The sequence below is a fragment of the Syngnathus scovelli genome, chromosome 13 (assembly GCF_024217435.2).
Source record: "Syngnathus scovelli strain Florida chromosome 13, RoL_Ssco_1.2, whole genome shotgun sequence".
NCBI classification, from domain to species: domain Eukaryota; kingdom Metazoa; phylum Chordata; class Actinopteri; order Syngnathiformes; family Syngnathidae; genus Syngnathus; species Syngnathus scovelli.
This window is the reverse complement of record NC_090859.1, coordinates 2160639-2187812: the sequence shown is the minus strand read 5'-3', so window position 1 is coordinate 2187812 and position 27174 is coordinate 2160639. Positions and strand designations below refer to the sequence as shown.

Below are 27174 nucleotides of genomic sequence, written 5' to 3'. Positions count from 1 at the left end.
TTTATAAACGGGTTATTTATGCAATAGTTATTTGAATAACTCTGAATGTTATGTCAGGCCCGTTCTCAGCTCTTTGTTTGTGTTAATGTCACATTAGCATACCTATCGTTTAGCCTGTTGTTGCTCGTTCATGTCCGTTATTGGTGTTGGATTTTGTCGAATAAATTTCCCCCAAAATGCGATTTATATTCCGGAGCGACTTATATATGTTTTTTTTTCCACGTTATTGTGCATTTTATGGCTAATGCAACCTATATTCCGGAGCGACTGACTGACAGAAGTGGCTCATGGACAGCCGTTAGCACTCAAAGATACAATCACATGGACACCAAAAGCAGAGGAAGCATTCACAAAATTGGAAATGGCATTAGTTCAAGCGACAAAGGGTGTGATAATTGATAAAGGTGTTAGTGACCACGTCAATAACAAACCTGTTTTTTCCAAAATGACTTTTTAAGGCAACACCAATTGTGTCACTTATGTGACAATGGGGGGTATGAGTTATGAGTTACCTTTGGTTTAGATTCTTAGTGAATTTTTTTTTAAGCATGTCCTGTTTGTGTGAAGCATGATCCATATGGGAAGCTAAAAGAAACTCTATAAGAATCACCCCCACTTCAGAAGGGTTAACACCTTTTGAAATCAAACTGGAAGATGTGCCAAATGTAAATTTACTGCTGCCTGATCTTTCTTCCCCACAGGTCAACAACTGTTCCAAGCCAGGAGACTGAGACGACATAAAGGTCATCAAAAAGTACAAACTGGGCCAGCCACGGTGGGAGGGACCGTTCCAAGTTGTTGACTACCCCCACCGCAGTAAAGATTGCTGAAAGGCCCAGTTCGATTCACCTCAGCCACTGCAAGTTGCAGAGAGAGCTGGACCCCTAGTTTCAGAGTGGTGGGGAAGCCTGACTACAAAAGGGCTCCATCGTTTAGGGTGGGGCGTCTCAATGTTGGTGAAGAATTCAACGATCCCCACTCTGACAGGCGAGATGTCCCGGTGTCTCTGCCATCCTAGTCGCAATGGGGCTCCACATGCCAGGCTCTGCTGCGTTGTGCTATGGTCTATGGGCTCATCTGAATAGACCGATTGACAATGTCAACCGAGGAAAAAGATGGTCACATGATGAGAACTTTGAGGACTGGTCATGGGACCCCAGAAATCCATACGAAACCAACACTTGGTACCGGCGTGTAAAGTTCACTGTGAGACCCTACGCAGGAGGTGTGCTGTGTATGTTCCAGACTCCCCCTTCCTCCACGCAAGTTCACCTGGAGGCCAAAGTGATGGACATTAGTGAAGCGAAATGTATGGCCTCTATGGGAGGTGATGCTACCCCTACCGCCCTGGACTCACAGAAAGAAAACTGTGATCAAACTCTTTTGGATTAATCTCAATGTGACTGTGAAGGATGAAAGATGCCACAAGTAGCCTAAACAAAAAGGCTACCTGGAATGAACCACATGTGTTACATCCAAGGAAATGAAACCTACAAATGCATTGACGATGACTGCCCTCCAGGAGGAAACTGGATGGGACCCTTGAACATCACCACTGAGTGCCAGGAGTGTGTGCACCAGTGTGGGTAACAGACCACACTCGAAGATACAGCATCATCAGATGACAACGGCACACAACTCTTCTGGACGTCGACACAGGGCTGTTGCGACCTTTGAAACACATGATCCCGCCTGGGGTATGAATGCCACAAGCAGCCATTAAGTATGGTCTGTCAGAGACTGAATTGTTCATGCACTATTTCCTTGGATCGGAGTTGGAAAACAATCACTCTTCATAGAGACACTGAACTATTTTCAATCTTTTGTGAATCTCTCGCTGATGGACAAAACAGAGAGATCCAGGCTATTAGACTAATGGTCTTGCAGAACAGGATGGTTCTAGAAGGGAGTAAAGCCATCACATCCCCTGTGTTTCCAACGAAATCATGTTGATGGAATAAAGGTGGAAAATACAAGACGCTGCATCACCACCGGGAGTCTACAACCATTCGACAAGACCTCGTTGAATGCCACAGTAGCCCTCAGACAAATCCTAGTGGGAGGCGGAAATCTCCACTCAGCGAAGGAGGATGGTGGCTCTGTGGACACCGAGGCTACACAGTCCTTCCAGGACAATGGGATGGCACATGTGCCTCCGTATATGTGTCAGATCACACGGTGTTCCTCAGTCTGACACATTTTCAGGAACATCATCAGCACCTTCAGTCCCCGTGACAGTGTCTGGGGTTTAGACGTACCAGATGGATACACAGGACAAACGGTGGCACTCAGTCTTTTCCCATGGGAGAAGATGACACCCACATCGAGTATGCTCTACAAGCTCACCCTCCGTAGAGCTATGTTTCAGGATGGAACACCGGACAAAAATGTCCATCCCTTTTGGTGGCTATTTGACGGCAATTGGAAGCAGCTTCTCTTGAAAGTTACAGTTCTTTTGATTGCCATGCTACTATTTCTCTGTATTTTTACATCATGCATCATACTCTGTATTCGTCACAAGGTGACTAAAATGTTGACATCAGCATTTGCTGTCCAGAATATCATGTTGGTCCGGCGAGAACAAGATGACTGTGACCAACTTGATGCCTACCTTGTTTGATGTTGAACATGACCAAAGCCGTATGGAGAGCTATAGTTCTAAAAACTTTAGAATGTGAACTTTCATACTTTGCGATGTTGCTATACTATGTTGTGTATGCATATACTCATGTATGTATATAAGTAATGGCTGATGTTTTGTTTTCCAATGGAATCTAATGTTAAACAGGGGGGAATGTTAGGAAATAGGTCAAATATCATTAGATTCTATGTATCTACTACGTATGTGCTCAAGATCTTCCACAGTATGTGACAGTTTGACCTTGTGCCCAGGGATTTCCAACCGATATGGAATGTTAAGAGAACAATGGTGTTTTTCATGGTTCAGGATGCATATGGCCGGAGCCATATGTGTTGGAATAATTTAGCGGTGAAGCCTTGACCTGCCAGAACTGGGGCCTTATATTTTACGAGTTGAACTCCTATTGTTCAACTAAGTTCTTCTTATCTAGTTCCAGGGATGTCCTTTGACCCCCAATCAGTCTTATGTATCCTTCCTGTCGTTTTCTTATATTTCTGTTTATTTCCGTAAGAGGCCTTCACTAGCAATGAGCAGAGCTCCTTCATACAGGCAAAATGTTCTTTGTTTAGTTAGAAGGAACTTCTTTCCCTTCTAATCAACTCTAGCTTTGATTCATAGAGTGTTGTTGATCGGAACTGTTTTTCTTTGTTAAGTGTTACAGAAAAGACATACAGTTTGAAGTAGTTGCATATAAGTTATCCAATATTTATTCAATGTTTGTTTAAGGAACTGCATACAAGTTACCTCACATTCACTTAATGTGTGTTGAAGTGTTTAGGGTTATTTACTCATTATTATTGTGTGTTGTGTTAGTTTACCAAGAAGATAAACTTAGCAAAGATTAAGTTGCATTGTTCCACAGGAAAGCGGTATTCAACGTGCTTCAAGTTATCTGATCATAGTTGAGGACGAGTCAGCCAACCATGGAGAAGCCAACTGGTTGAGGAAACAGGACAGACTCTGCAATTCTAGTGCTGGGGTCACGGGTCGACAATTAAATGCTGAGTCACACCACACTACATTCCTTAGATAGGCAGCGTTGCTGCAGTTCCAAACTCCCTCCCTTTAGTGTAGCAATGCCTCTGTAACTTTAACTTTTAACTTTAACCAGGGAAACCAAAACATTAAAAAGAGGAGCACGCAGAGTAAGAACTCAGAACTGATGGAGAATGTAACCAGAACGCTCTCTGCAATTCTCCTCGCGAGTAAACCAATCCTGGTTGTCTTCTCCTCTTTGTTATAGTGTGTAAAATAATGTCTCATGGTACTTAGACCTGACACCTATTTGGTCCATTGAGCCGGATGCCAATACACCTGAAGATTCCAGCGGGCGTTAGCGGAGATCCAGAAAGACCGCATACGGCAGGACCTCGCTAGGAGGGGTCCTAAAATCCTTTTCAATAGCTGGCTGTCTGCTCGTCAGCTGGGATCTGAAGGTGGAAGGCAGTCCGAGGTACAGAGGTGAAGAGAACCAGAGGGTGGGTTTGTTTTTTGTTTAAAAGAGTGGTGCGGCTGAGGGCTCGTCGTGCCCTATAAAAATCCTAGGTAAAAGTTACAGAACGGACAGGTCAGTGAGGCTATGCCTCCCCTGCCATCATGAAAAGGGGAAAACCAAATTCAATTGTTTTTATTATAGTCATTTTCCTTTTTATTTCAATCATTTTGAACCAAAATCGCTGAATTTTTATAGTTATTTTAAAACCGAAGACGATTCGCTCGGAGAAGCCAACTTCCTGTCTAGCCTCCTCTGAGGATTGCGTAATCACATGGCTGCCAATGTTGACAGGCTATGCAGTTAGACTGAACTGCTCTCTGTCTTTATGTCGCTGTTTAAGTGTTCAAACATCATGGCTATATTGATTAATTTCCGTAGTTAAGTTGGTCCCCTCCGCGAGTCGTCACCTTATCGTGGTGGAGGGGTTTGCGTGCCCCTATGATCCTAGGAGCCATGTTGTCGGGGGCTTATGCCCCTGGTAGGGTCACCCATGGCAAACGGGTCCTAGGTGAGGGGTCAGACAAAGCACGGCTCACCCAAGCCCCTTATGATGAAAAACATAAATGGACTTTGTTTTCCCTCGCCCGGACGCGGGTCACCGGGGCCTCCCTCTGGAGCCAGGCCTGGAGGCGGGGCTCGAAGGCGAGCGTCTGGTGGCCGGGCCTTCGCCCATGGGGCCCGGCCGGGCATAGCCCGAAATGGAAACGTGGGTCCTCCTTCCCATGGGCTCACCACCTGTGGGAGGGGCCGAAGGGGTCGGGTGCAATGTGAGCTGGGCGGCAGCCAAAGGCAGGGACCTTGGCGGTCTGATCCCCGGCTGCAGAAGCTGGCTCTTGGGACATGGAATGTCACCTCTCTGGCTGGAAAGGAGCCCGAGCTGGTGTGCGAGGCAGAAAGATTCCGACTAGATATAGTCGGACTAGCCTCCACACACAGTTTGGGTTCCGGTACAAGCCCTCTCGAGAGGGGCTGGACTCTCTTCCACTCTGGAGTTGCCCACGGTGAGAGGCGTCAAGCAGGTGTGGGTATGCTTATTGCCCCCCGGCTGGGCGCCTGCACATTGGGGTTCACCCCGGTGAACGAGAGGGTAGCCTCCCTCCGCCTTCGGGTGGGGGGACGGGTCCTGACTGTTGTTTGTGTCTATGCACCAAACAGCAGCTCAGAGTACCCACCCTTCTTGGGGTCCCTGGAGGAAGTGCTGGAGAGCGCTCCTTCTGGGGACTCTATCGTTCTACTGGGTGACTTCAATGCTCACGTGGGCAATGACAGTGAGACCTGGAAGGGCGTGATTGGGAGGAACGGCCCCCCTGATCTGAACCCGAGCGGTGTTCTATTGTTGGACTTCTGTGCTCGACACGGATTTTCAATAATGAACACCATGTTCAAACATAAGGGTGTCCATGTGTGCACTTGGCACCAGGACACCCTAGGCCGCAGTTCGATGATCGACTTTGTAGTCGTGTCATCGGATTTGCGGCCGCATGTTTTGGACACTCGGGTGAAGAGAGGAGCGGAACTGTCAACTGATCACCACCTGGTGGTGGGTTGGCTCCGATGGTGGGGGAAGATGCCGGTCCGACCTGGCAGACCCAAACGCTCTGTGAGGGTCTGCTGGGAACGTCTGGCAGAATCTCTGTCAGGAAGAGCTTCAACTCCCACCTCCGGCAGAGCTTTTCCCACGTCTCGGGGGAGGCGGGGGACATTGAGTCTGAGTGGACCATGTTCCGCGCCTCCATTGTTGAGGCGGCCGACCGGAGCTGTGGCCGTAAGGTCGTTGGTGCCTGTCGTGGCGGCAATCCCCGAACCCGCTGGTGGACACCGGCGGTAAGGGATGCCGTCAAGCTGAAGAAGGAGTCCTATCGGGCCGTTTTGGCCTGCGGGACTCCGGAGGCAGCTGACAGGTACCGGATGGCCAAGCGAAACGCGGCCTCGGCGGTTGCTGAGGCAAAAACCCGGGCGTGGGAGGAGTTCGGTGAGGCCATGGAGAATGACTTTCGGACGGCTTCGAGGAAATTCTGGTCCACCATCCGGCGTCTCAGGAGGGGGAAGCAGTGCAACGTCAACACTGTTTACAGTGGGGATGGCGTGCTGCTGACCTCGACTCGGGACGTCGTGAGTCGGTGGGGAGAATACTTCGAAGACCTCCTCAATTCCACCTACACGCCTTCCATTGAGGAAGCAGGGCCTGGAGACTCTGAGGCGGATTCTCCAATCTCTGGGGTCGAAGTCACTGAGGTAGTTAAAAAACTCCTCGGTGGCAAGGCCCCGGGGGTGGATGAGATCCGCCCGGAGTTCTTAAAGGCTCTGGATGTTGTGGGGCTGTCATGGCTGACACGCCTCTACAACGTTGCATGGACATCGGGGACAGTGCCTCTGGATTGGCAGACTGGGGTGGTGGTTCCCCTCTTTAAGAAGGGGGACCGGAGGGTGTGTTCCAATTACAGGGGAATCACACTCCTCAGCCTCCCTGGTAAGGTCTATTCAGGGGTGCTGGAGAGGAGGGTCCGTCGGGAGGTCGAACCTCGGATTCAGGAGGAGCAGTGTGGCTTTCGTCCTGGCTGTGGAACAGTGGACCAGCTCTACACCCTCGGCAGGATCCTCGAGGGTGCATGGGAGTTCGCCCAACCAGTCCACATGCGTTTCGTGGACTTGGAGAAGGCGTTCAACCGTGTCCCTCGGGAGGTTCTGTGGAGGGTGCTTCGGGAGTACGGGGTGCCGAGCCAACTGATAAGGGCGGTTCGGTCCCTGTACCACCGATGCCAGAGTCTGGTCCGCATTTCCGGCAGTAAGTCGGATTCGTTCCCAGTGAGGGTTGGACTCCGCCAAGGCTGCCCTTTGTCACCGATTCTGTTCATAATTTTTATGGACAGAATTTCTAGGCGCAGCCGAGGCGTTGAGGGGGTCCGGTTTGGGGACCTCAGCATCGCGTCTCTGCTTTTTGCAGATGACGTGGTGCTGTTGGCTTCTTCAGGCCGTGATCTCCAGCTCTCGCTGGAACGGTTCGCAGCCGAGTGTGAAGCGGTCGGGATGAGGGTCAGCACCTCCAAATCCGAGTCCATGGTCCTCGATCGGAAAAGGGTGGAATGCCCTCTCCGGATCGGGGATGAGATCCTGCCCCAAGTGGAGGAGTTCAAGTATCTTGGAGTCTTGTTCACGAGTGAGGGGAGGATGGAGCGTGAGATCGACAGGCGGATCGGTGCAGCGTCGGCAGTAATGCGGACCCTGTACCGGGCCGTTGTGGTGAAGAGAGAGCTGAGCCAAAAGGCAAACCTCTCAATTTACCGGTCGATTTACGCTCCTACCCTCACCTATGGTCACGAGCTATGGGTCGTGACCGAAAGAACGAGATCTCGGATACAAGCGGCCGAAATGAGTTTTCTCCGCAGGATGTCCGGGCTCTCCCTTAGAGATAGGGTGAGAAGCTCGGTCATCCGGGAGAGACTCGGAGTAGAGTCGCTACTCGTCCACGTTGAGAGGAGCCAGATGAGGTGGCTCGGGCATCTTATCAGGATGCCTCCTGGACGCCTCCCTGGGGAGGTGTTCCGGGCATGTCCCACCGGTAGGAGACCCCGGGGACTACCCAGGACGCGCTGGAGAGACTATGTCTCTCAGCTGGCCTGGGAACGCCTTGGGACCTCCCGGGATGAGCTGGATGAAGTGGCTGGGGAGAGGGAAGTCTGGGAGTCCCTCCTAAAGCTCTGCCCCCGCGACCCGACCCCGGATAAGCGGAAGAAGATGGATGGATGGATGGATGGAGTTAAGTTGGTGTATATAACATCATGTGTTTTTTGTCATCTGTCTGTAACGTCGTTTTTCTTTAGATCAGGGGTCACCAACACTTTGCCCGCGGGCACCAGGTCGACCGTGAGGACCGCATGAGTCGCCTGCAGGACTGTTCTAAAATTAGCTCAAATAGCGGCACTTGTCAGTGAGTTGCATCTATTTATTTTACAGTCAAACCTCGGTTTTCGAACGTCCCGGTTCTCGAAATAATTCGAACAAAAACAAATAATTCCAGATTTTTTTTTTGCTTCAGTTGTCGAACAAAATTCGGAGGTCGAACCTCGCGAGATGAGCCGGGAGGACCCGAGAAAACCCGACCGCGCGGCCCGGATGCCGACTGACTCCGTTGTTATTGTATTTTTGTTACTTTGAGGATTATATAACCCCTAATCATGCCTCCAAAGAAAGCAAGTGGGAGCAGTAAAGCCATCCTAAAACACAGACGCTCTTAAAGCAATGTGACAGTGAGCGCCCGGCGCGCTACGGTTGCGCGATTAGACCAAATTAAGCTCCCTGCGCAATGAGGTCCACTTAAATTTTGGAAAGTACATCAAGACTTTAAAAATATTTTCTAAATTTACGCGACGGCTCTGTCACAATAATGCAACCAGCGCAGTGCAGTTGCACGGTTGGCGACGCGCTACTGTTGCACGTTCGGCGGCGCGCTACAGTTGCGCGATCGGACAAAAGTAAGCTCCCTGCGCACTTAGGTCCACTTAAATTTTGGAAAATTCATCAGGACTTCAAAAATATTTTCTAAATTTCAGTGACGGCTCTGTCACAATAATGCGACCAGCGCGGTGCAGTTGCGCGGTGGGCGACGCGCTACGTTTGCGCGTTCGGCAGTGCGCTGCAGTTGCGTGATCAAACAAATATACGCAAATGAAAAAATGCTTTAAAAAGGCGTGGTTTTTTTTTGTCTTGAAACGGATTAAAATGTTTTCCTGCGCGATTGGACCAAATTAAGCTCCCTGCGCAATGAGGATGGGGACCATCGCATCCGACACCCAGATCACCAGCACTGGCGCCCCCCAGGGGTGCGTACTCTCCACACTGCTCTTCTCTCTCTACACCAACGATTGTTCCTCAGGCAACTCTTCTGTGAAGCTCCTGAAGTATGAGGACAACACCACTCTCATCAGACTGATCCGGGTCGGTGACGAGACTGCGTACAGACAGAAGGTGGAGCGGCTGGTCCACTGGTGCAGCCAAAACCACCTGGAGCTGAACCCGCTCAAGACCGTGGAGACCCGCTCAAGACTTCAGGAGAGACCCTTCGCAACTTTCACCCCTCACCATCCTCAGTAATGCTATTCCCACCACAGACACCTTCAAGTTCCTGGGATCCACAATCTCCCGGGACCTGAAATGGACCAGCCACATACACCCTGTCTGGAAGAAGGCCCAGCAGAGGTTGTACTTTCTGAGACAGCTCAGGAAGTTCAACCTGCCACAGGAGCTGCTGAAGACCTTCTACACTGCCATCATCCAGTCTATCGTCTGCACTTCCATCACTGCCTGGTTTGGATCGGCCACCAAACAAGACAAGCACAGACTGCAACGGACAATCAGGTCTGCGGAAAAGACAATCGGGACCAACCTCCTATCCAAGACTTGTACCTGTCCAGGACCAGGAAACGTGCAAGTAACATCTCTGCAGACCCTTCTCACCCAGGTCACAGTCTGTTCAAACTACTCCCCTCCGGACGGCGTTACAGAGCGCTGTACGCCAAAACCAGCAGACATAGAAGACCCCAGGCTGTCGCTCTGATGAACTCACACCACTCATGATGACTCAGAGACATCACTGTGCAATAACATCCCGCTCTCGCGACCTAAATGTTGTTAGTTGCCTGAATGTTGTCAGTCACTTAAATGTCGTACAGAGGCTGAGATCAATGGTCAATAAAACTTATTCTGATTCTCATTATTATCACTGATGGTGTCTTGTCTTAATTCAAATGCGATAAAAATAAGACATAGGATAGCCATGTGTTGGACTGTGGTTAGACTCAAGGCTTGTGTTTGTAGCAGATATTATGCCAATAATTTTACAATATTACAACCTGGTCTCCTAACATCCCTGGTAGGCCGGGTTAACTTGGTTAAAATGTTTTGTTTTTTCAAAGTCAAAGTCAAAGTCAGCTTTATTGTTAATTTCTCCACATGCCAAAGACACACAAAGAAACCGAAATTTCGTTCCCCCCTATCCCACGGTGACAAGACATGGGTCACAACAGACAAACAAGTAAACAAGTATAACAACAGTGTGCTGAATAAATATTGAATACATAAATAAATAAATAAATAAATAAATAAATAAATAAATAAATAAATAAATAAGAGGAGCAAAAAAGGAGCAAGTGCGCGTACAGCAGACATTCCAGAAAATAGCGCAACAGTGCCGCACGCTACGCAGAAGGGGGTAGCGAGTTCAGGGTCCTAACAGCCTTGTGAAAGAAGCTGTTGGCGAGTCTGATGGTGTGGGAGCGCAGGCTCCTGTACCTCTTCCCAGAGGACAGAAGGTCAAACAAAGAGTGAGCCGGGTGACTCACATCTCTCGCAATCGAGGTTGCCTTGCGGGCGAGATGGGAAGTGTAAATGTCCTTCAGGAAGGGGAGCGAAGCACCAATAATCTTACCAGCCGTATTCACTATGCGCTGCAGGGCCTTCAAGTTCTGTTCAGTCCAGTTACCACCCCAGACAGCGATGCAACTGGTGAGGACGCTCTCAACGGTGCCACGGTAGAATGTAGACAGGACTGCCTGAGGAGCACATGCACGCCTGAGCATCCGCAGGAAGTACAGGCGTCGCTGAGCTTTCTTTGCCAGTGACGAGGTGTTTGCGGACCAGGAGAGGTCCTCACTGATGTGCACCCCCAGGAACTTGGTGCAGCTCACCCTCTCCACCACAGCACCATCGATGATCAGCGGCAGGTGTTTTGTGTGACCCCTCCGGAAGTCAACAACAATTTCCTTGGTCTTGTCGACGTTCAGCAGGAGGTTGTTGTCCCTGCACCACGTGGTCAGAAGGTCAACTTCCGACCTGTACCGAGTCTCGTCACCCTTCGTGATGAGACCCACCAGAGTCGTGTCGTCAGCAAACTTCACTATGCGGTTGTCGCTGTAGGTCGCAGTGCAATCATGCGTCAGCAGGGTGATGAGCAATGGACTGAGCACGCAGCCCTGGGACGATGGTGGCAGCCTTGAAACACGAGGGGACGATGGCCTGCTGCAGGGAAACGTTAAAGATGTCCGTGAAGACACCCGACAGCTCCCCAGCGCAGTCCTTCAGCGCTCGACCCGGGATGTTGTCAGGGCCCGCCGCCTTACGGGTGTCAATAGCGGCAAGCGCCCTCCTCACACCGTCGGCAGAGAGGCGCAGGGGCTGCTCGTGTAGGGGGGGAGTGTTCTTCAGCGGGCAAGTGCTGTTCTGGGCGTCGAAGCGAGCAAAGAAGCGGTTCAGATCGTTCAGCAGACGGACGTCGCCCTCACAGCTCCTCGGCGCGGGCTTGTAGTCCGTGATGGTCTGAATGCCATTGTTATTAGCTCTCAATCTAAGAAATAAATGGCTAATCTCTATCATTAACAATTAGCAATACAATAGTGAACCCGCCTTCCGGTCTAAGGGAATCCTAGCAAAGGGGTCTGGGTACCACAATACCCGACAATTATTGGCAACAGGTGCTACACTTAGGACACTTCCAATCTGTACAAAGCATGTTCTTGTAAAGTGGTGCACAATTCTCAAAACACAAAGTTAAGACGATCTCGGATTTTCCCCAATGTGATAGATACGTGCAATAGATGTGAAATTGTCCCAAGCAGACCATTCCTATAAGTTTTGGTCCTGCCCCAGGCTTGCCAAAAGTTAGACAGATTTTCTAACACACTTAACACCATTTGGTGCAGCTATCTCCCCTGAATCGTGTGTGGCTTTATTTGGCACCCCGGTGGCTTCAAAACTGCTACGAACCTGCCTTTAACACTATGCTAGCTAGTCGTCTTATACTTCTTAATAGGACACTCCCTCAGCCTCCCTCTCATGGCCGGTGCATAAGGGAGCATAAAACTCCATAAAACTTGAGACATTTCTGTTCACCTTTAAGGGTTCACTAACCTCCTGATGAGACCTTGTCATCTCTTTTGAGTCACATATAAGCTTTAGCTATCTTACCTAATTGCAATGACAGAGCCTCTAAATCCCCTAAAGCTTATTTTCCCCGTAAATCTTATCTTTATTTCTTGACCACCCTTTTTCTGTTAGATTAAGATTGGATTAATCTTCAGCTGTGTTTAGAACAATTGAACAAATTTTGTTTTAGAAACACATTTATATAATGATCCTCAATCAATCAGCAAGCCTGTCGACTGAACCAACCTGCTCCTGTGTGGCCACGAAAGTGCTGAATTTTGGCTCCTGTGCTCCATTCCCAGCATGCAATGGTGTTGTCAAAGGACCCAGTCACAAGCTTTTGTTCATCAAACTTCACTGTGGCACAGGTGTGAGTCTGAATTCCATAAATGCATTGCCCAGTGCGTACATCCCATAATTTTGCAGAGAGATCATCGGATCCTAGAAAATAAAACATTATGCAGTTAGTGTAGTCACTACCCCTATATTCTGACTTCAATAATAAACACTGCATTCTGAATTATTTTGCAAATGATGTGTTTCTCTGATTCTTAGTCTATACCAGGGGTCGGCAACCCGCGGCTCCAGAGCCACTTTAGCATTCCCCTAGCGGCTTCCTGGAGTTTTTGCAAAAAGCTCCAGCTTTCTCAATTGCCTGTGATGGATGAGTCGTGTGACGTGACCGATATTGAACAGACAGCGCTGCTATGCAGGTACGTGAACTCTAATGGGCCGCAAGAAGAAATTATCAAATTGACACCAATATTTTTCATTAAATTATTTTAATAGTAGGCATACAACTTATGTATTGACAGTCTATGTTGCATTATAAAAGGCTTTTAGATTTTTGCGGCTCCAGACAGGTATGTTTTTTGTATTTTTGGGCCAATATGGCTCTTTTGGGTTGCCGAACCCTGGTCTATACAAATGGCACTCATAAATGACATGGATACTTTTCAATTCATCAACTAGTAGAGAATAATTTTAATGTTTTTAAAGGAGCTGTATCATGCTATTTTTAAGCTTTATTAAATAAATAAACATTAAACATCAGATTAATGTGTCAATATGTAACTAAACAACAACAAAACATTAATTTGCCAACTCAAGATCATGATCGTAAACGCACACCTAATTCCCGCGACGAGTTAAAAAAATCTCACAGAATGGGGGATAAATAGTCCCATCAGCTTTTCCGTGGAGCAAGATGGTGTCAACAGACTGTCACTAAAGCTACTCCTCCGCCCAGTGACGGTGCTGTACAGTGGGTGGACAGGGTTGTCGTTGGTGGACAGCAGCCTGGCCAAAACCCACTGTTCTGCCAGACATCAGATCAGGCAGCTGTGCGCCCACAACAGAATCCGCCTTTCTCACCAGTTTGTTCAGGCAGGAGGCAACCCTCTTCTTGATGCTGCAGCCCCAGCACGCCATCGCAAAGAAGAGGGTGCTCACCACAACAGAACGATAAACATCCGCAGCATCACATTGCAGACATTGAAGGATGCCAACCACCTGAGGAAGTACAGCTGGCATAGTCCTTTCTTGCACAAAGCGTCCACGTGACTAGACCAGTCAAGTTTGTTGTCCAGCAACATTTTTTATTATTATTTGATTTTATATTTACAAGTTTGGACTATCCCCACCAGGGACGTGCGGTCAGAGGAGGCAAGGGAGGCCGCCTATGTTGACAGGCTATGCAGTTAGACAGAACTGCTCTCTGTCCTTATGTCCCTGTTTAAGTGTTCAAACACTGTGGCTATATTAACTAATTTCCGTAGTTAAGCTGACGTATACAATATCTTGTGTTTTTTGTCATCTGTCTGCAACATCGTTTTTCTTTAGATGAACAAAACTGCTTTGAAAAAGATACCTTACGGAGGCTACAAAAAAAGGTTCTCTAGCCTTATGGCAGGGGGTGCTAGTGATCCCAGGATGCTTCATGCGCCTACCTGTAGAATAAGAGATCTCCAGTTCAAATTTACAGTGAACAACTGAGGAGGAGTCGTCCATTTATTTCGTTCTACATTGTTTTTTTTTTTTTTTTTTTTTTTTTTACATTTCTTTACAATGGAGGATTACATATTCAAACGATTTTCAACTATGGATTTTCGGTCGAAGCAGGAGGTCATCAGTAAAGGAAGAGCAACTCCGGAGTTAAAAGGTTTGATTCGGACAAGGGGACTTCGGAACGGAGTGGTACGCACGATCGAAAACAAGTTTTTGATTCCATGTGCTTAATTGAGTGTTTTTTCGAGCGAACTGGAAGCCGTGGCTGACAGGGGCTGTCCTCAGACTGCTGAGGGCCAGGGACAAGGCTTTCAGAGCGGGGGATGAGGCTGGCTTGAGGACAGCGAGGGCCGACCTGTCCCGAGGCATCAAAGAAGCGAAGAAGGCGTTCTCGTGCAAGGTCTCCACCCACTTCAAGGACAGCAAGGACGCACGTAGCCTTTGGCGGGGCATTCAGACCATCACGGACTACAAGCCCGCGCCGAGGAGCTGTGAGGGCAACGTCCGTCTGCTGAACGATCTGAACCGCTTCTTTGCTCGCTTCGACGCCCAGAACAGCACTTGCCCGCTGAAGAACACTCCCCCCCACACGAGCAGCCCCTGCGCCTCTCTGCCGACGGTGTGAGGAGGGCGCTTGCCGCTATTGACACCCGTAAGGCGGCGGGCCCTGACAACATCCCCGGTCGAGCGCTGAAGGACTGCGCTGGGGAGCTGTCGGGTGTCTTCACAGACATCTTTAACGTTTCCCTGCAGCAGGCCATCGTCCCCTCGTGTTTCAAGGCTGCCACCATCGTTCCTGTGCCGAAGAAACCTGCACCATCCTGTTTCAATGACTACCGCCCCGTAGCACTGACGCCCATCATCATGAAGTGCTTTGAGCGGCTTGTCATGGAGCACATCAAATCCGTTCTCCCCCCCGCCATTGACCCTTTCCAGTTCGCGTACCGTGCCAAGCGGTCCTCTGAGGATGCCATCTGCTCTGCCCTCCACTCGGCCCTCACACACCTGGAGAGGAAGGACTCTTATGTGAGGTTGCTGTTTGTGGACTTCAGCTCTGCCTTCAACACCATTGTGCCGCAGCGACTCATCTGCAAACTCGACGAGCTGGGCCTCAGTACCTCCCTCTGCAACTGGCTACTGGACTTCCTCTGTCAGAGGCCTCAGGTGGTGCGTGTTGGCGACAAAATCTCCGCCAGCATCACGCTGAGCACGGGGGCCTCCCAGGGCTGCGTGCTCAGTCCATTGCTCTTCACCCTGCTGACGCATGATTGCACTGCGACCTACAGCGACAACCGCATAGTGAAGTTTGCTGACGACACGACTCTGGTGGGTCTCATCACGAAGGGCGACGAGACTCGGTACAGGTCGGAAGTTGACCTTCTGACCACGTGGTGCAGGGACAACAACCTCCTGCTGAACGTCAACAAGACCAAGGAAATCGTTGTTGACTTCCGGAAGGGTCACACAAAACACCTGCCGCTGATCATCGATGGTGCTGTGGTGGAGAGGGTGAGCTGCACCAAGTTCCTGGGGGTGCACATCAGTGAGGACCTCTCCTGGTCCGCAAACACCTCGTCACTGGCAAAGAAAGCTCAGCGTCGCCTGTACTTCCTGCGGAAGCTCAGGCGTGCATGTGCTCCTCAGGCAGTCCTGTCTACATTCTATCGTGGCACCGTTGAGAGCGTTCTCACCAGTTGCATTGCTGTCTGGGGTGGTAACTGCACTGAACAGACCTTGAAGGCCCTGCAGCGCATAGTGAATACGGCTGGTAAGATTATTGGTGCTTCGCTCCCCTCCCTGAAGGACATTTACACTTCCCATCTCGCCCGCAAGGCAACCTCGATTGCGAGAGATGTGAGTCACCCGGCTCACTCTTTGTTTGACCTTCTGCCCTCTGGGAAGAGGTACAGGAGCCTGCGCTCCCGCACCACCAGACTCGCCAACAGCTTCTTTCACCAGGCTGTTAGGACCCTGAACTCGCTACCCCCTTCTGCGTAGCGTGCGGCAGTTTTCCGCTATTTTCTGGAATGTCTGCTGTACGCGCACTTGGTCCTTTTTTGCTCCTCTTATTTATTTATTTATTGTGTTATTTATTCATTATTTATTCAGCACGCTGTTGTTATACTTGTTTGTCTGTTGTGGGCCATGTCTTGTCACCGTGGGATAGGGGGGAACAAAATTTCGGTTTCTTTGTGTGTCTTTGGCATGTGGAGAAATTGACAATAAAGCTGACTTTGACTTTGACTTTTGACTTTGACTTTTTTTATGTGTAAAGACTGCTGATATGAGATTTTAATTATAATAGTTCAAATTAAATAATGAATAAGCCACACTAGAGCAGCGTTCGCCAACCTTTTTTTTTTGACACGGTAGATGCCAGACAAATTTTACCGGGGGGTGACGTCAGTGCCTCCCCAGTCATGAACCTCACCGCACGTCACTGATCTACACACAGTCTCCATTGATGGTCATTGGGTCAGGATAAGGCCTGGGCTTCCTGACGTCCACCACCATTTCCCTAAACTTGGCGGTGTTTAGGTACAGGGGGTTGGCGCCATATAACTGGCGAAGCGCCGGACCAGGGTCCTGTACTCCTCCTCTCATCCTTCTCTATAGACAACAATTGCGGTATCGTCCACAAACTTCTGCACATGGCAGAAGTCAAGAGTGTACAGGGCGAAGTGGAAGGGAGAGTGCACTGTTATCTGGGTTACCTCACACGCTGCTCCTCACCGTGCCTGACCTACAGCCACCCATGACTATCAGGTAAGCCCATAATCCTTGCCCTCAGGCGTGAGCTCACGCCCATTATCAACATTCTGTCTCTTAGGAGCATAGGCTGAATGGTGTTAAAGGTGCTGGAGAAATCTAGGAACGTAATCCTCACAGCCCCTTTTTCCTTGTCCAGGTGAGAGATAGAGGGATGCAGCATGCAGGCAACAGCATCCTCCGCCCTCACCTTCTTCTGGTACGCAAATTGTAGAGGGTCGAGAGCATGCCGAACATGAGGCAGTGAAGCAGCAATCGTTACAGAGTCTTCATCGTGTGTGACTGGTCAGCGTGACTGGTCTGAAGTTATTTAACTCCGCAGGTTGCGGTTTCTTACTCATGGTATGTTGTTGGCGCAGTGTTATGAGGACACAGAGTAAAGTTGCATGGGAGTTTTCTTCACAAATATCGTGGTGTCATCTGTAGTATAATTTCATCGGTATACTCTCAATCTGGGGATCAATAAAGTATCCATCCGTCCATCCATCCATCCATTCATTCTATGTACAGTCTATTGTTGAGGCCTTGTTTTTGTATGAGGTCAGGCACTGGTTCAGTCATAAAAGATATCAGTGCCTGGTACGAGTTAGCAGTGCCTGGTACGGGATGTCGGCATCTGGCTCCAGGAATGTAGACTTACTGGCGCCAGAAGATACGGGATGCAGGTGCATGTACTCATGAAAGCATCCTAGGAAGACCATATAAGGTTTGCAGGACCGTCTCAGGCGCACAACCGACCTTTTTCCTGGGCGTGAGACACTTCATTCTGACATTGGTTGAATACAATCTTTTTCCAGTCATCCGTGTGTCACTGAAGTTTTCCTTCCCTGAGCCAGCCACCTGCCACCGCGTGTTCCCGAGGACCAGCTGAGCACCGAAGAATTCACCACACATCAAACACTGGTCCGTGAAAATATTGTCTGACAATAATTCGATCCGTGGTGCTATAAAGGTCAGACAGCTGATCTAGAGCACAAGCACCTGTTTGTAATTTCAGATTACCCACAGAGCATTATATTATGTTTACATGTCATAGTAACACTGACATTATTTTATTAATATGTAAATACCTTGTGAGAAATAAAATGTTACTTTCCTTTACTCGAATAAAAATTGCGTATTCTCAGGATACATATTTATGGAAGCCTTGAACATACTTTGTAATGAAATTCACTTGATTAATTTAAGAACTGCAGCATTAAAGTAATTTGTGTGGAAATTAAAAGTTTTATAATACAGAATTCTCATTGCACGTTTTTGCTGCTTGGAAAGAGGTTCCAATGAAGATTGCTAAGTGTGACCCCCAAACCTCAACATAGTATACCGTATTTTCCGGACTATAAGTCGCAGTTTTTTTCATAGTTTGGCCGGAGGTGCAATTTATGTGTGAAATTATTAACCCATTATATCATTTCACGTTATTTTCACACAAAACTGCATGAGGGCGCTCTCGGCCTTTGGAATAATTGGAACTGCAACTGACCATGAGTCTGACGTAAGCCACGTAGAAGAGGAAGCGCTGCATCTTTTACTACCGGAGTAAACGGAGTTGTTTAAAAGTGACACAGAGGACGAAGATTTCTTTGGATTTAATGATTTGGAGTAACACAGATGGTTCGATAAACTTGTTTGCATGTTATTTATGCTATAGTTATTTGAATAACTCTTAATATGTTACATCAGGCACGTTCTCAGTTCCTTGTTTATGTGTTTGTGTAACGTTAGCATACCTACCGTTCATATTTTTATTTTAAATTGCCTTTCAAGATGACATATCTGTTCTTGGTGTTAGATTTGATCAAATAAATTTCCCCTAAAAATGCGACTTATACTCCAGTGCGACTTGTGTCTTTTTCTTCTTTATTATGCATTTTATTGCTGGGGCGACTTATTGTCCAAAGCTATTAGTGCTGAAGAAATTATTTTTAATGTTGACGTATTAACTTTATTTTGTAGCCTTCACAGGACATATACTGTTACTAATTTCTTATGTACGTGTGCTTCCAGGTACAAGGTTTCCAAAAGGTAATCCACCGTTACTCCTGATATTTTATATTCATTTACTCTTTGAATAGTGGAGCCATTTACCATTAACTTTATTTCCTAGTTATAGCTCCTTCTCTAAAATAGCATGAAGTTTGTTGAGTGACAATTTATTGCTTTTGAACCATGTCTGGAATTTAGATATTCCCCTATTAACAGTAAGCAGCAACTGGTTTCATTCATTGACGATATATAAAAATCTTGTGAAATTCCGTATTACTGTGTCAGGGCTGCGAGGCCCTTAATTGCTGCTCACAGGTCTAGTTTAAAGTTAATTCCACTGAAAATAAAATAAATGTACTTTGTCTGATGACGGTTTTATTTAATGAACTAAAATCACTGTAAATTAAGCATAATCATACCTGTGCAGAGAAGACCATCCTTATAATAGAGAGCATACACACGAGCACTGTGGCCAATGAGTGAGGATGTCTCAAAAGCCTTCTGGTCCTTTAGTTGAATCATACGCAGTTTAGCCTTCAGGTAGACAGCCTTCCAATGAGATGCATCCTGAATGGACTCATCAATCCTCCAGCCAAGCTCCCGACAAACGTTCTGCCACACTTCTGTGCATGAATTAATCACCTAAAGAGAGAGAATGTTTGAACAGCCTAAAATCATAGGAACCAGACTTAAAAAGAACATATCCTACAAGTTGTTTTTCATGCAGTGCTTTCCCAGTAAAAGGTGTGTGAAAATGTACAAAATGTGATAGCTGTAGTAACATTATGCAAATACTAGAGAAGGTTTTCAGCCAGTTAAATGAAAGCGATAATTGTAAATTAAAAGTGAAATTGAAATGGACATTTTACATTTCCTCATACCACTTTAATATTTAAAACTTTATATTTCAGTTTACTTTTGCTATTCATTTATTAAAGAATGTCCATCTACTGAAAATAATGGCATACATGTTTTCTGTTGCTCCAGCGAATCGCCCTGAATTCCCATACAGTCGTTTGTAAATACTCTTAAGAATATTAACAAAAGATTATTTCTACAAATGATTGGTTCTCCTGAATTATCTCCATCCTTTCTGTGGAATACAGGAAAAGCAGTACAAAGAGGGAAAATAATCTCATTCTCATCACATACAAGAGAAAAGGGGAAAAGAACATGAAGTAGTCCTGGTAGCTAAAATTTGTTATCTAGAAAACAGACAATCCAACAGAAGAAACCCAGAATGAAATCAGAAAATGTTACCTCAATCTCAATGAAACAATTAACAAACATTACAAACTATTTTTGATACATCGATTAAGGTAAGATTCTTTCCATCATAGCAATAAATCAGTTAAATACTCAGCATCCCAAATCAAACGAAATAAGAAAAAAGCAATGATTGCAGTCATTAAGAACCCAGCAGGGAAGCCAACCAGCTCACCAGACGAAATAGGTTTTTTACCTCTACAGCCACCTATATACTTCAAAAATAAACCCTACCCAGGAAGACATTGACTCTTTTTTTTTCAACAGCATTGAATTACCTCATTTCAATGAACGTCAAATATCTAACCTTGAACTAACTATAACAGAAAGAACTGTGTTCAGCACGAAAAAGCATGCCGAATAATGAAGCTCCAGGCCCTGATGGCTTCCCGGCTGAGTTCTAAAGACATTTCTGGTCCACTTTAGCTGCACTTTTCATTAGAATGTAAAACAAATCAATACAAAAATCAAAACCTCCAGCTAGCACCATTACAGTATCAATTCACTCCTTCTTAAACAAAATAAGGCTAGTTACCGCCCTGTAGCCCTCTCCAATGTAGACAATAAAATCCACCTGTTCCAACTTATCCTCATGTGTTGTATAGTTTGCGGCTCCCGAATTGCTTCGCCCTCGTCTTGTCGCTACAGTGACAACCCTTTCATTGTTAGTTTTTCATAGTCACTTTCACTGCACTTTGTCAAGAACTCTCCCTTTTGGAGCACTTTGTGTTGAACTTTTTGCAATCCCTCTTTTTTCTTCAGTACGAGGTGTTTTTTTTCCCTTTTGTTAAAATTAATCTCTACCTTGGCGGCCTCCATTCAACCAGTCATGTCACCGAGATATTTCTGAAATTTGGTTCCAATGCTATTGCTCGTCCCTGAAAAAATCCAATGGAAAAACGAACATCAGAAGCCAAGCAAGGTTGTTTTGGTGTCCAGCTGGGCTAACGGAAAAGCACCTTGATTGACCCTCGGGCACATGCCAACTGGCTGCAATGAAAGAATTAATTAATTTTGAGATATGTGCCATTGCAGAGCGAGACAATAAATTTGTTTATATGCGTGAAAATCTTTCATGTTTTATAATTTAGCGAAATCAATTTCACACATCTTATAAACAAACATTGCTGAAATATTTACTTTATTCCAGCGCTTGGAGACGAGGCAGCAACACAGTAAAGTCTGTGGATCTAACCAGCGCAGCAAATAGAAAGACAGTTCCAGAGGCAGGAGTCGCAGAAAGTCACGTTTGAGCAGTGCTTCCAAGCCATTTGACAAATGACGAAGCTGGGCCGCACCACTGAGGAATATAATGTGGTCCAATGACTGGTTACGCTGTTGGTCATTTAGTGTAAGGAAAGTGGTAGAGATTGACTCCAACCACCTCTGAAAATCTATCTTCTCCATGAGCTCTCATTAGAGCAACCAGCAATCCCTAAAAAGGAAAAACAGAATCAGAGATTAGTATTTCAGTTCCACTCAATGGTTTTTACTGCGTAAAAATTATTTTTGCTTGTTTATTTTTGGCTTGTCCGGCCCAAATTTCAACAAGAAATTTGGTTAATTTGGCGCATTGCCGTATTTTCCACACTATTAGACGCACTTAAAAACTTAAAATTTACTTAAAAACCCACAGTGCGCCTTATAATGCAGAGCGCCTTACATATGGATCAATTGATTAATTTGTTGATCCATACTGGTTGTACACAGCGCTCTACCAAAATGTTTCAGTATGTTTTAGTACGACTAGTAAATTACAAGATCGCATCGCTTCCCAGCATTACGGCAACCGTGGTCAGGGGGCGTCACTGAATAGCTGTTGTATCCGCGAAGCTATTTCATTTCAGAATAGGCTGTTCCGTTAATGTTTTTAAGTATGTTTACGGATCAATATCCAACGGAATCATAAATAAGCAGCACCAATGTGTTAAATCAGTCTTTAGTCGGTTCTGATCACTTTTATGGGAGAGAGTTTGAGAAGCGTGATTGTTTACAGGGGGCTGCCACAACACTTTGCTGAGGCTCATGGGAGTCTGCGAGCTGAGGCTCATGGGAGTTTGCGGGTGGCTAATGCTATAATGATAGCTGCTATATGTACGAGGCTATTTCATTTCAAAATAGGCTGCTCCATTAATGTTTTGAGTAAATTTACGGATCGATATGGAAGGGAAACATAAGTAAGCAGTACCAATGTGTTAGATCGAACTTTAGTCAGTTTCGATCATTTTATAGGAGATAGTTTGAGAAACGTGATTGTTTACAGAGGGCTCATTGGTTATTGGCTAGTGGATGCATACCGCAACCCGAGTCAACCTCAGTTTGTTGCAGTATAGATTCTATTTTATGCGCCTTTTAATCCTGTGCGCCCTATATATGAAATCATTTCTAAAATTCAATGAGGGTGCGCCTTATAATCCAGTGTGCTTTATGGTGTGAAAAACACGGTATATACACCTCGATTTTGTTTTAGTTTCACACAAAAAAAAAACAAGACTGGCATTACAAATTGTATACAACAGCAATATTTCATTCTTTAGTATGTTCATTAAATTTGATCCAATTAATCTTCTGCAGGATACGACGATTTCTGCTGTGCCACACACAAATGCCCCAGGGCCACAAGCCCATTGAAGAAAATGAGTTCCAAAACGTCCCACCTAGCTACAAACACAGATATGCTCACACTTCATTGATTAAAGTACATAGGCACACAATTATATTTACACAAAACAATCAATAAAAGAAAAATTGTAAGCATATAATTATCCCTCCACACCAATTCAATAAAGATGACATAACTATGTGATCAACTAAGTGGTCAAGAGAAATGTTTTTATAACTTCATGATCTGATCTATATTCTTGTGTACTTTGAAATAACAAATAATTTTGGGTATATTGCCTGAATAGCTTAAAGACCTTTTAAACTGTTCAATGCATGCCAGATGTTTTTCTAAATTACGGACATTGCCAAGGGCGTCTAAGAATGCTGAATGCTTGATTATATCTTGTGTTTTCCCTAATGCTTGATGTGACGTCGTGTGTTGCCTAGACGCCAGCCTTGGACAGAGGGCAATGAATAGATATGGTTGGAAGTAGGGTTGTCACGATATTCAAGAATTTCAGTAGTTGGCACCAATACCTGTGATTTTCCACGATTCTCGATACTAATTCGGTACCACGGTAAAAAACAACAAAACAACAGAATACACATACAGGACTGTCTCGGAAAATTATATACATTCTGGATTCATTACAAATCAACTGAAATATTGCAAGTCTTTTATTTTAATATTGCTGATTATGGCTTACAGCTTAAGAAAACTCAAATATCCTATCTCAAAATATTAGAATAAGTAAAAAAAAAGATTTATAACGTCACATCAAGCATTAGGGAAAACACAAGATATAATCAAGCATTCAGCATTCTTAGACGCCCTTGGCAATGTCCGTAATTTAGAAAAACATCTGGCATGCATTGAACAGTTTAAAAGGTCTTTAAGCTATTCAGGCAATATACCCAAAATTATTCGTTATTTCAAAGTACACAAGAATATAGATCAGATCATGAAGTTATAAAAACATTTCTCTTGACCACTTAGTTGATCACATAGTTATGTCATCTTTATTGAATTGGTGTGGAGGGATAATTATATGCTTACAATTTTTCTTTTATTGATTGTTTTGTGTAAATATAATTGTGTGCCTATGTACTTTAATCAATGAAGTGTGAGCATATCTGTGTTTGTAGCTAGGTGGGACGTTTTGGAACTCATTTTCTTCAATGGGCTTGTGGCCCTGGGGCATTTGTGTGTGGCACAGCAGAAATCGTCGTATCCTGCAGAAGATTAATTGGATCAAATTTAATGAACATACTAAAGAATGAAATATTGCTGTTGTATACAATTTGTAATGCCAGTCTTGTTTTTTTTTGGGTGTGAAACTAAAACAAAATCGAGGTGTATATACCGTGTTTTTCGCACCATAAAGCACTGATGGTCCTCTGGACAACAGTCAGATCAGCCGTCTTCCCCATACTTGTGATTTTGTTTACTGAACCAAGCTGAGTGTTTTTCAAGGCTCAGGAAGCCCTTGCAGGTGTTTCGAGTTAATTAGACGATTCAAGTGATTAGTTGAATACCCTACTAGTATACTTATTCATGATATTCTAATATTTGAGTTTTCTTAAGCTGTATGCCATAATCAGCAATATTAAAATAATAAAAGGCTTGCAATATTTCAGTTGATTTGTAATGAATCCAGAATGTATGACATTTTTGGTTTTTTAATTGCATTACAGAAAATAAAGAACTATCACAATATTCTAATTTTCTGAGACAGTCCTGTACCTTTAAAATCACTGATTTATTTAAAACTGCTTAAACTTTATACATTAAAATATAGCATCAGTGGCATGAAGCCTTCAAGCCACACATCTATAAAAACAAGCAAGACAGATAATAAATAACAATATTCAACTATAGACATTAAAAAAGAACAGCAGAGGCATGGAGCCTTCAAGTCACATCAAGTAAGACTGATAAATAATTTCCAACTTTACCTTTAACTTTAACTTAACCTCGCAAGCATTTTTTGCATGTTGGCTTGTTCGAATCTATAATTGCTCCGGTTGCATCTGCCTCTAATGCAAAATATTTCCGCACAACTCTTTGAGTGAGCTGGCTTCTCAACAAGCCGGCGTGTTGGACTTCCACTCCCACTTGCTGAAGCCATTGTTATGAAAGACAGAATTTTTCTTCTTCTTCAGCGCCGCTGACTGCTGCTCCGTGCTGCTCGCATGCGTATACTGCCCCTTTCAGTTCCGACAAAAATCGACACAGTTACCAAAGTGAAAAGTTAAATATTCGGTTTTGACGGTACCACAAAAAAACAGGAATCGACGTATTTTTTGCGTGTTGGTACTGAATTGGTACCGGAAGTATCGGTTCTTGTGACAACCCTAGTTGGAAGCACGATTAACTGAGAATGTGACAAAGTAAGTAAGTGCATGGAATGAGAAAAGAATAGACAAATGCATGGTAAGTGGTAAAAGCTTTGCATGGAAATAGTCAGGAAACATTAACGAATCGAGTACTAATGAAATTGCTAAATGCAGCATGATCACAAGTTCAGTTCCTGGCTAACAGTTTATGTCACACCCAAAAGTTCACGTAATTCCGTACAAAATGACAAATTGACAGGATGATGAATGGATGATGTGTGACAGAGGGTAGAGTGGATGTATGCAGAAGGTCGGTTGTGCAAAAATGACAGAAATTTTTTTACAGAAAGTATACCGTATTTTCTGCACTATAAGGTGCACTTAAAAACTTAAAATTTACTCAAAAAACCACAGTGCGCCTTATAATGCAGAGCGCCTTATATATGGATCAATTGATGAATTTGTTGATCCCTACTCGTTGTACACAGCACTCAGCCAACGTTTCAGTACCTTTTAGTACGACGAGTAAATTACAAGGTCACTTCGCTTTCAGCATTACGGCAACCGTGGTCAGAGATGTCACCGAAGTAAGCTACTACTGGTCGATCACATGACGTTTAATTTTTGTTTTTTTTCTGTAGGTTAGAATCGCTTGATTGACATACATGTAAGCCTATCGGAGGCAGTCACAGTAAACCCCACCTCCCTCACCGCAGCAAGCCCGGCATTAAAGCTAAGAAGCTAATCAACGCATTACGCATCAACGCATGCACTCGCATTTTTCTTTTAAACTAAAGAAAGTTCATGACCAGCAAAATTGAGTGGGGTTGCTCGACCAAGTAAGAAGCCAAACCGAATCACTTTAATCCCATTGCTTGATTGACATACTCTATTGTGGGCTATATCACAGACGACAAGGAGGAGTACAAGGCCCTGGTGGAGAACTTTGTGAAGTGGTGCGACATCAACCACCTTCTGCTCAACATCAGCAAAACCAAGGAGTTGGTGGTGGATTTTAGGAGGAAGAAAGGGACCTCAGCCCCTATCACCATCAAGGGTGTGGAAGTTGAAAGAGTGGACTCCTACAGGTACCTGGGGGTACACTTTAACAACAAACTGGACTAGTCCGACAACACCGAGGCTCTTATTAGGAAGGGGCAGAGCAGGATGTTTTTCCTGAGAAGGCTGAGGTCGTTCAATGTTTGTAATAGGCTACTGAGAACGTTTTAACAGTCAGTGGTCTCCAGTGTCCTGTTCTTCGCCGGGGCCTGCTGGGGAGGCAACATCTGTGCCAGGGACGCGACCAGGCTGAACAAGATAGTGAAGAAGGCCAGTTCTGTGGTAGGGACCGGGTTGGACAGCGTGGAGACGGTGGTCGAACAGAGGATGGGGAAACAACTGGCGGCCATGTTGGCCAATCCCTCCCACATCGAGCTTACGGGGACGAGGAGCAAATTCAGCAACAGATTTGTCCTCCCCCGTCAGAGCCCAAAGAGATTTGGACAGTCATTTATTCCAGCTGCACTCCCACTCTACAATCAGGCCCGCAGGCGCGGGGAGACCTGGAGCTAGAGACTTGAGACTTTTTATCTGCACATGATGCACTTTAGTAAACTACCAGCTTGCACTGCATGTTATTGGACCAGCAGTGTGTTATATTTATTGCGTTGTGAACTTTGTTTTTTGTTTGTCTTCCTCTTTTTAAATGTCACGAGCTGTTTGACAACAAATTTTCCCCAGAGGGAACAATAAAGGTTTCAATCAATCAGGGTAAGCCTATCGAGAGGCAATCACAGTGAGTTGAGCATATAGTGACCCCTCCCCCCCCTTCACCGCAGCACATAGACACCAAAGCTAAGAAGCTAATCAACGCATTACGCATCAACGCACGCACTCGCGTCTTTCTTTTAAACTAAAGAAAGTTTATGACCATCAGAAATGAGTGGGGTTGCTTGACCAAGAAGCCAAACGTATCATTTTCATCCCATCGCTTGATTGACATGCAGGTAAGCCTAACAGGAGGCAATCACAGTGAACTGCCCCCCACTCACCGCAGCACATAGACACCAAAGCTAAGGAGCTAATCAACGCATTACGCATCAACGCACGCACTCGCTTCTTTCTTTTAAAGTAAAGTAAGTTTATGATCATA

At 45.6% G+C, this 27174-nt stretch overlaps 1 protein-coding gene across 7 annotated transcripts in view; it reads right to left on the bottom strand.

Moving 5' to 3' along the window:
* fbxw2 (F-box and WD repeat domain containing 2) overlaps positions 1-27174 on the bottom strand; it is a 73202-nt gene that overhangs the window by 35300 nt on the left and 10728 nt on the right. For 4 of the 7 annotated variants that reach the window (XM_049738715.2, XM_049738713.2, XM_049738712.2 and 1 more), the window contains 3 exons: positions 21222-21516; positions 19235-19457; positions 12300-12494 (listed from right to left, as the gene is read on the bottom strand). In XM_049738715.2, coding sequence (XP_049594672.1) covers positions 12300-12494; positions 19235-19457; positions 21222-21488 — 685 coding nt within the window. In that variant the 5' untranslated portion in view covers positions 21489-21516. Of the gene's footprint in view, positions 1-12299; positions 12495-19234; positions 19458-19783; positions 21072-21221; positions 21517-27174 lie in introns of those variants that run through there. The other 3 variants (XM_049738717.1, XM_049738718.1, XM_049738720.2) reach the window with 3 other exon arrangements.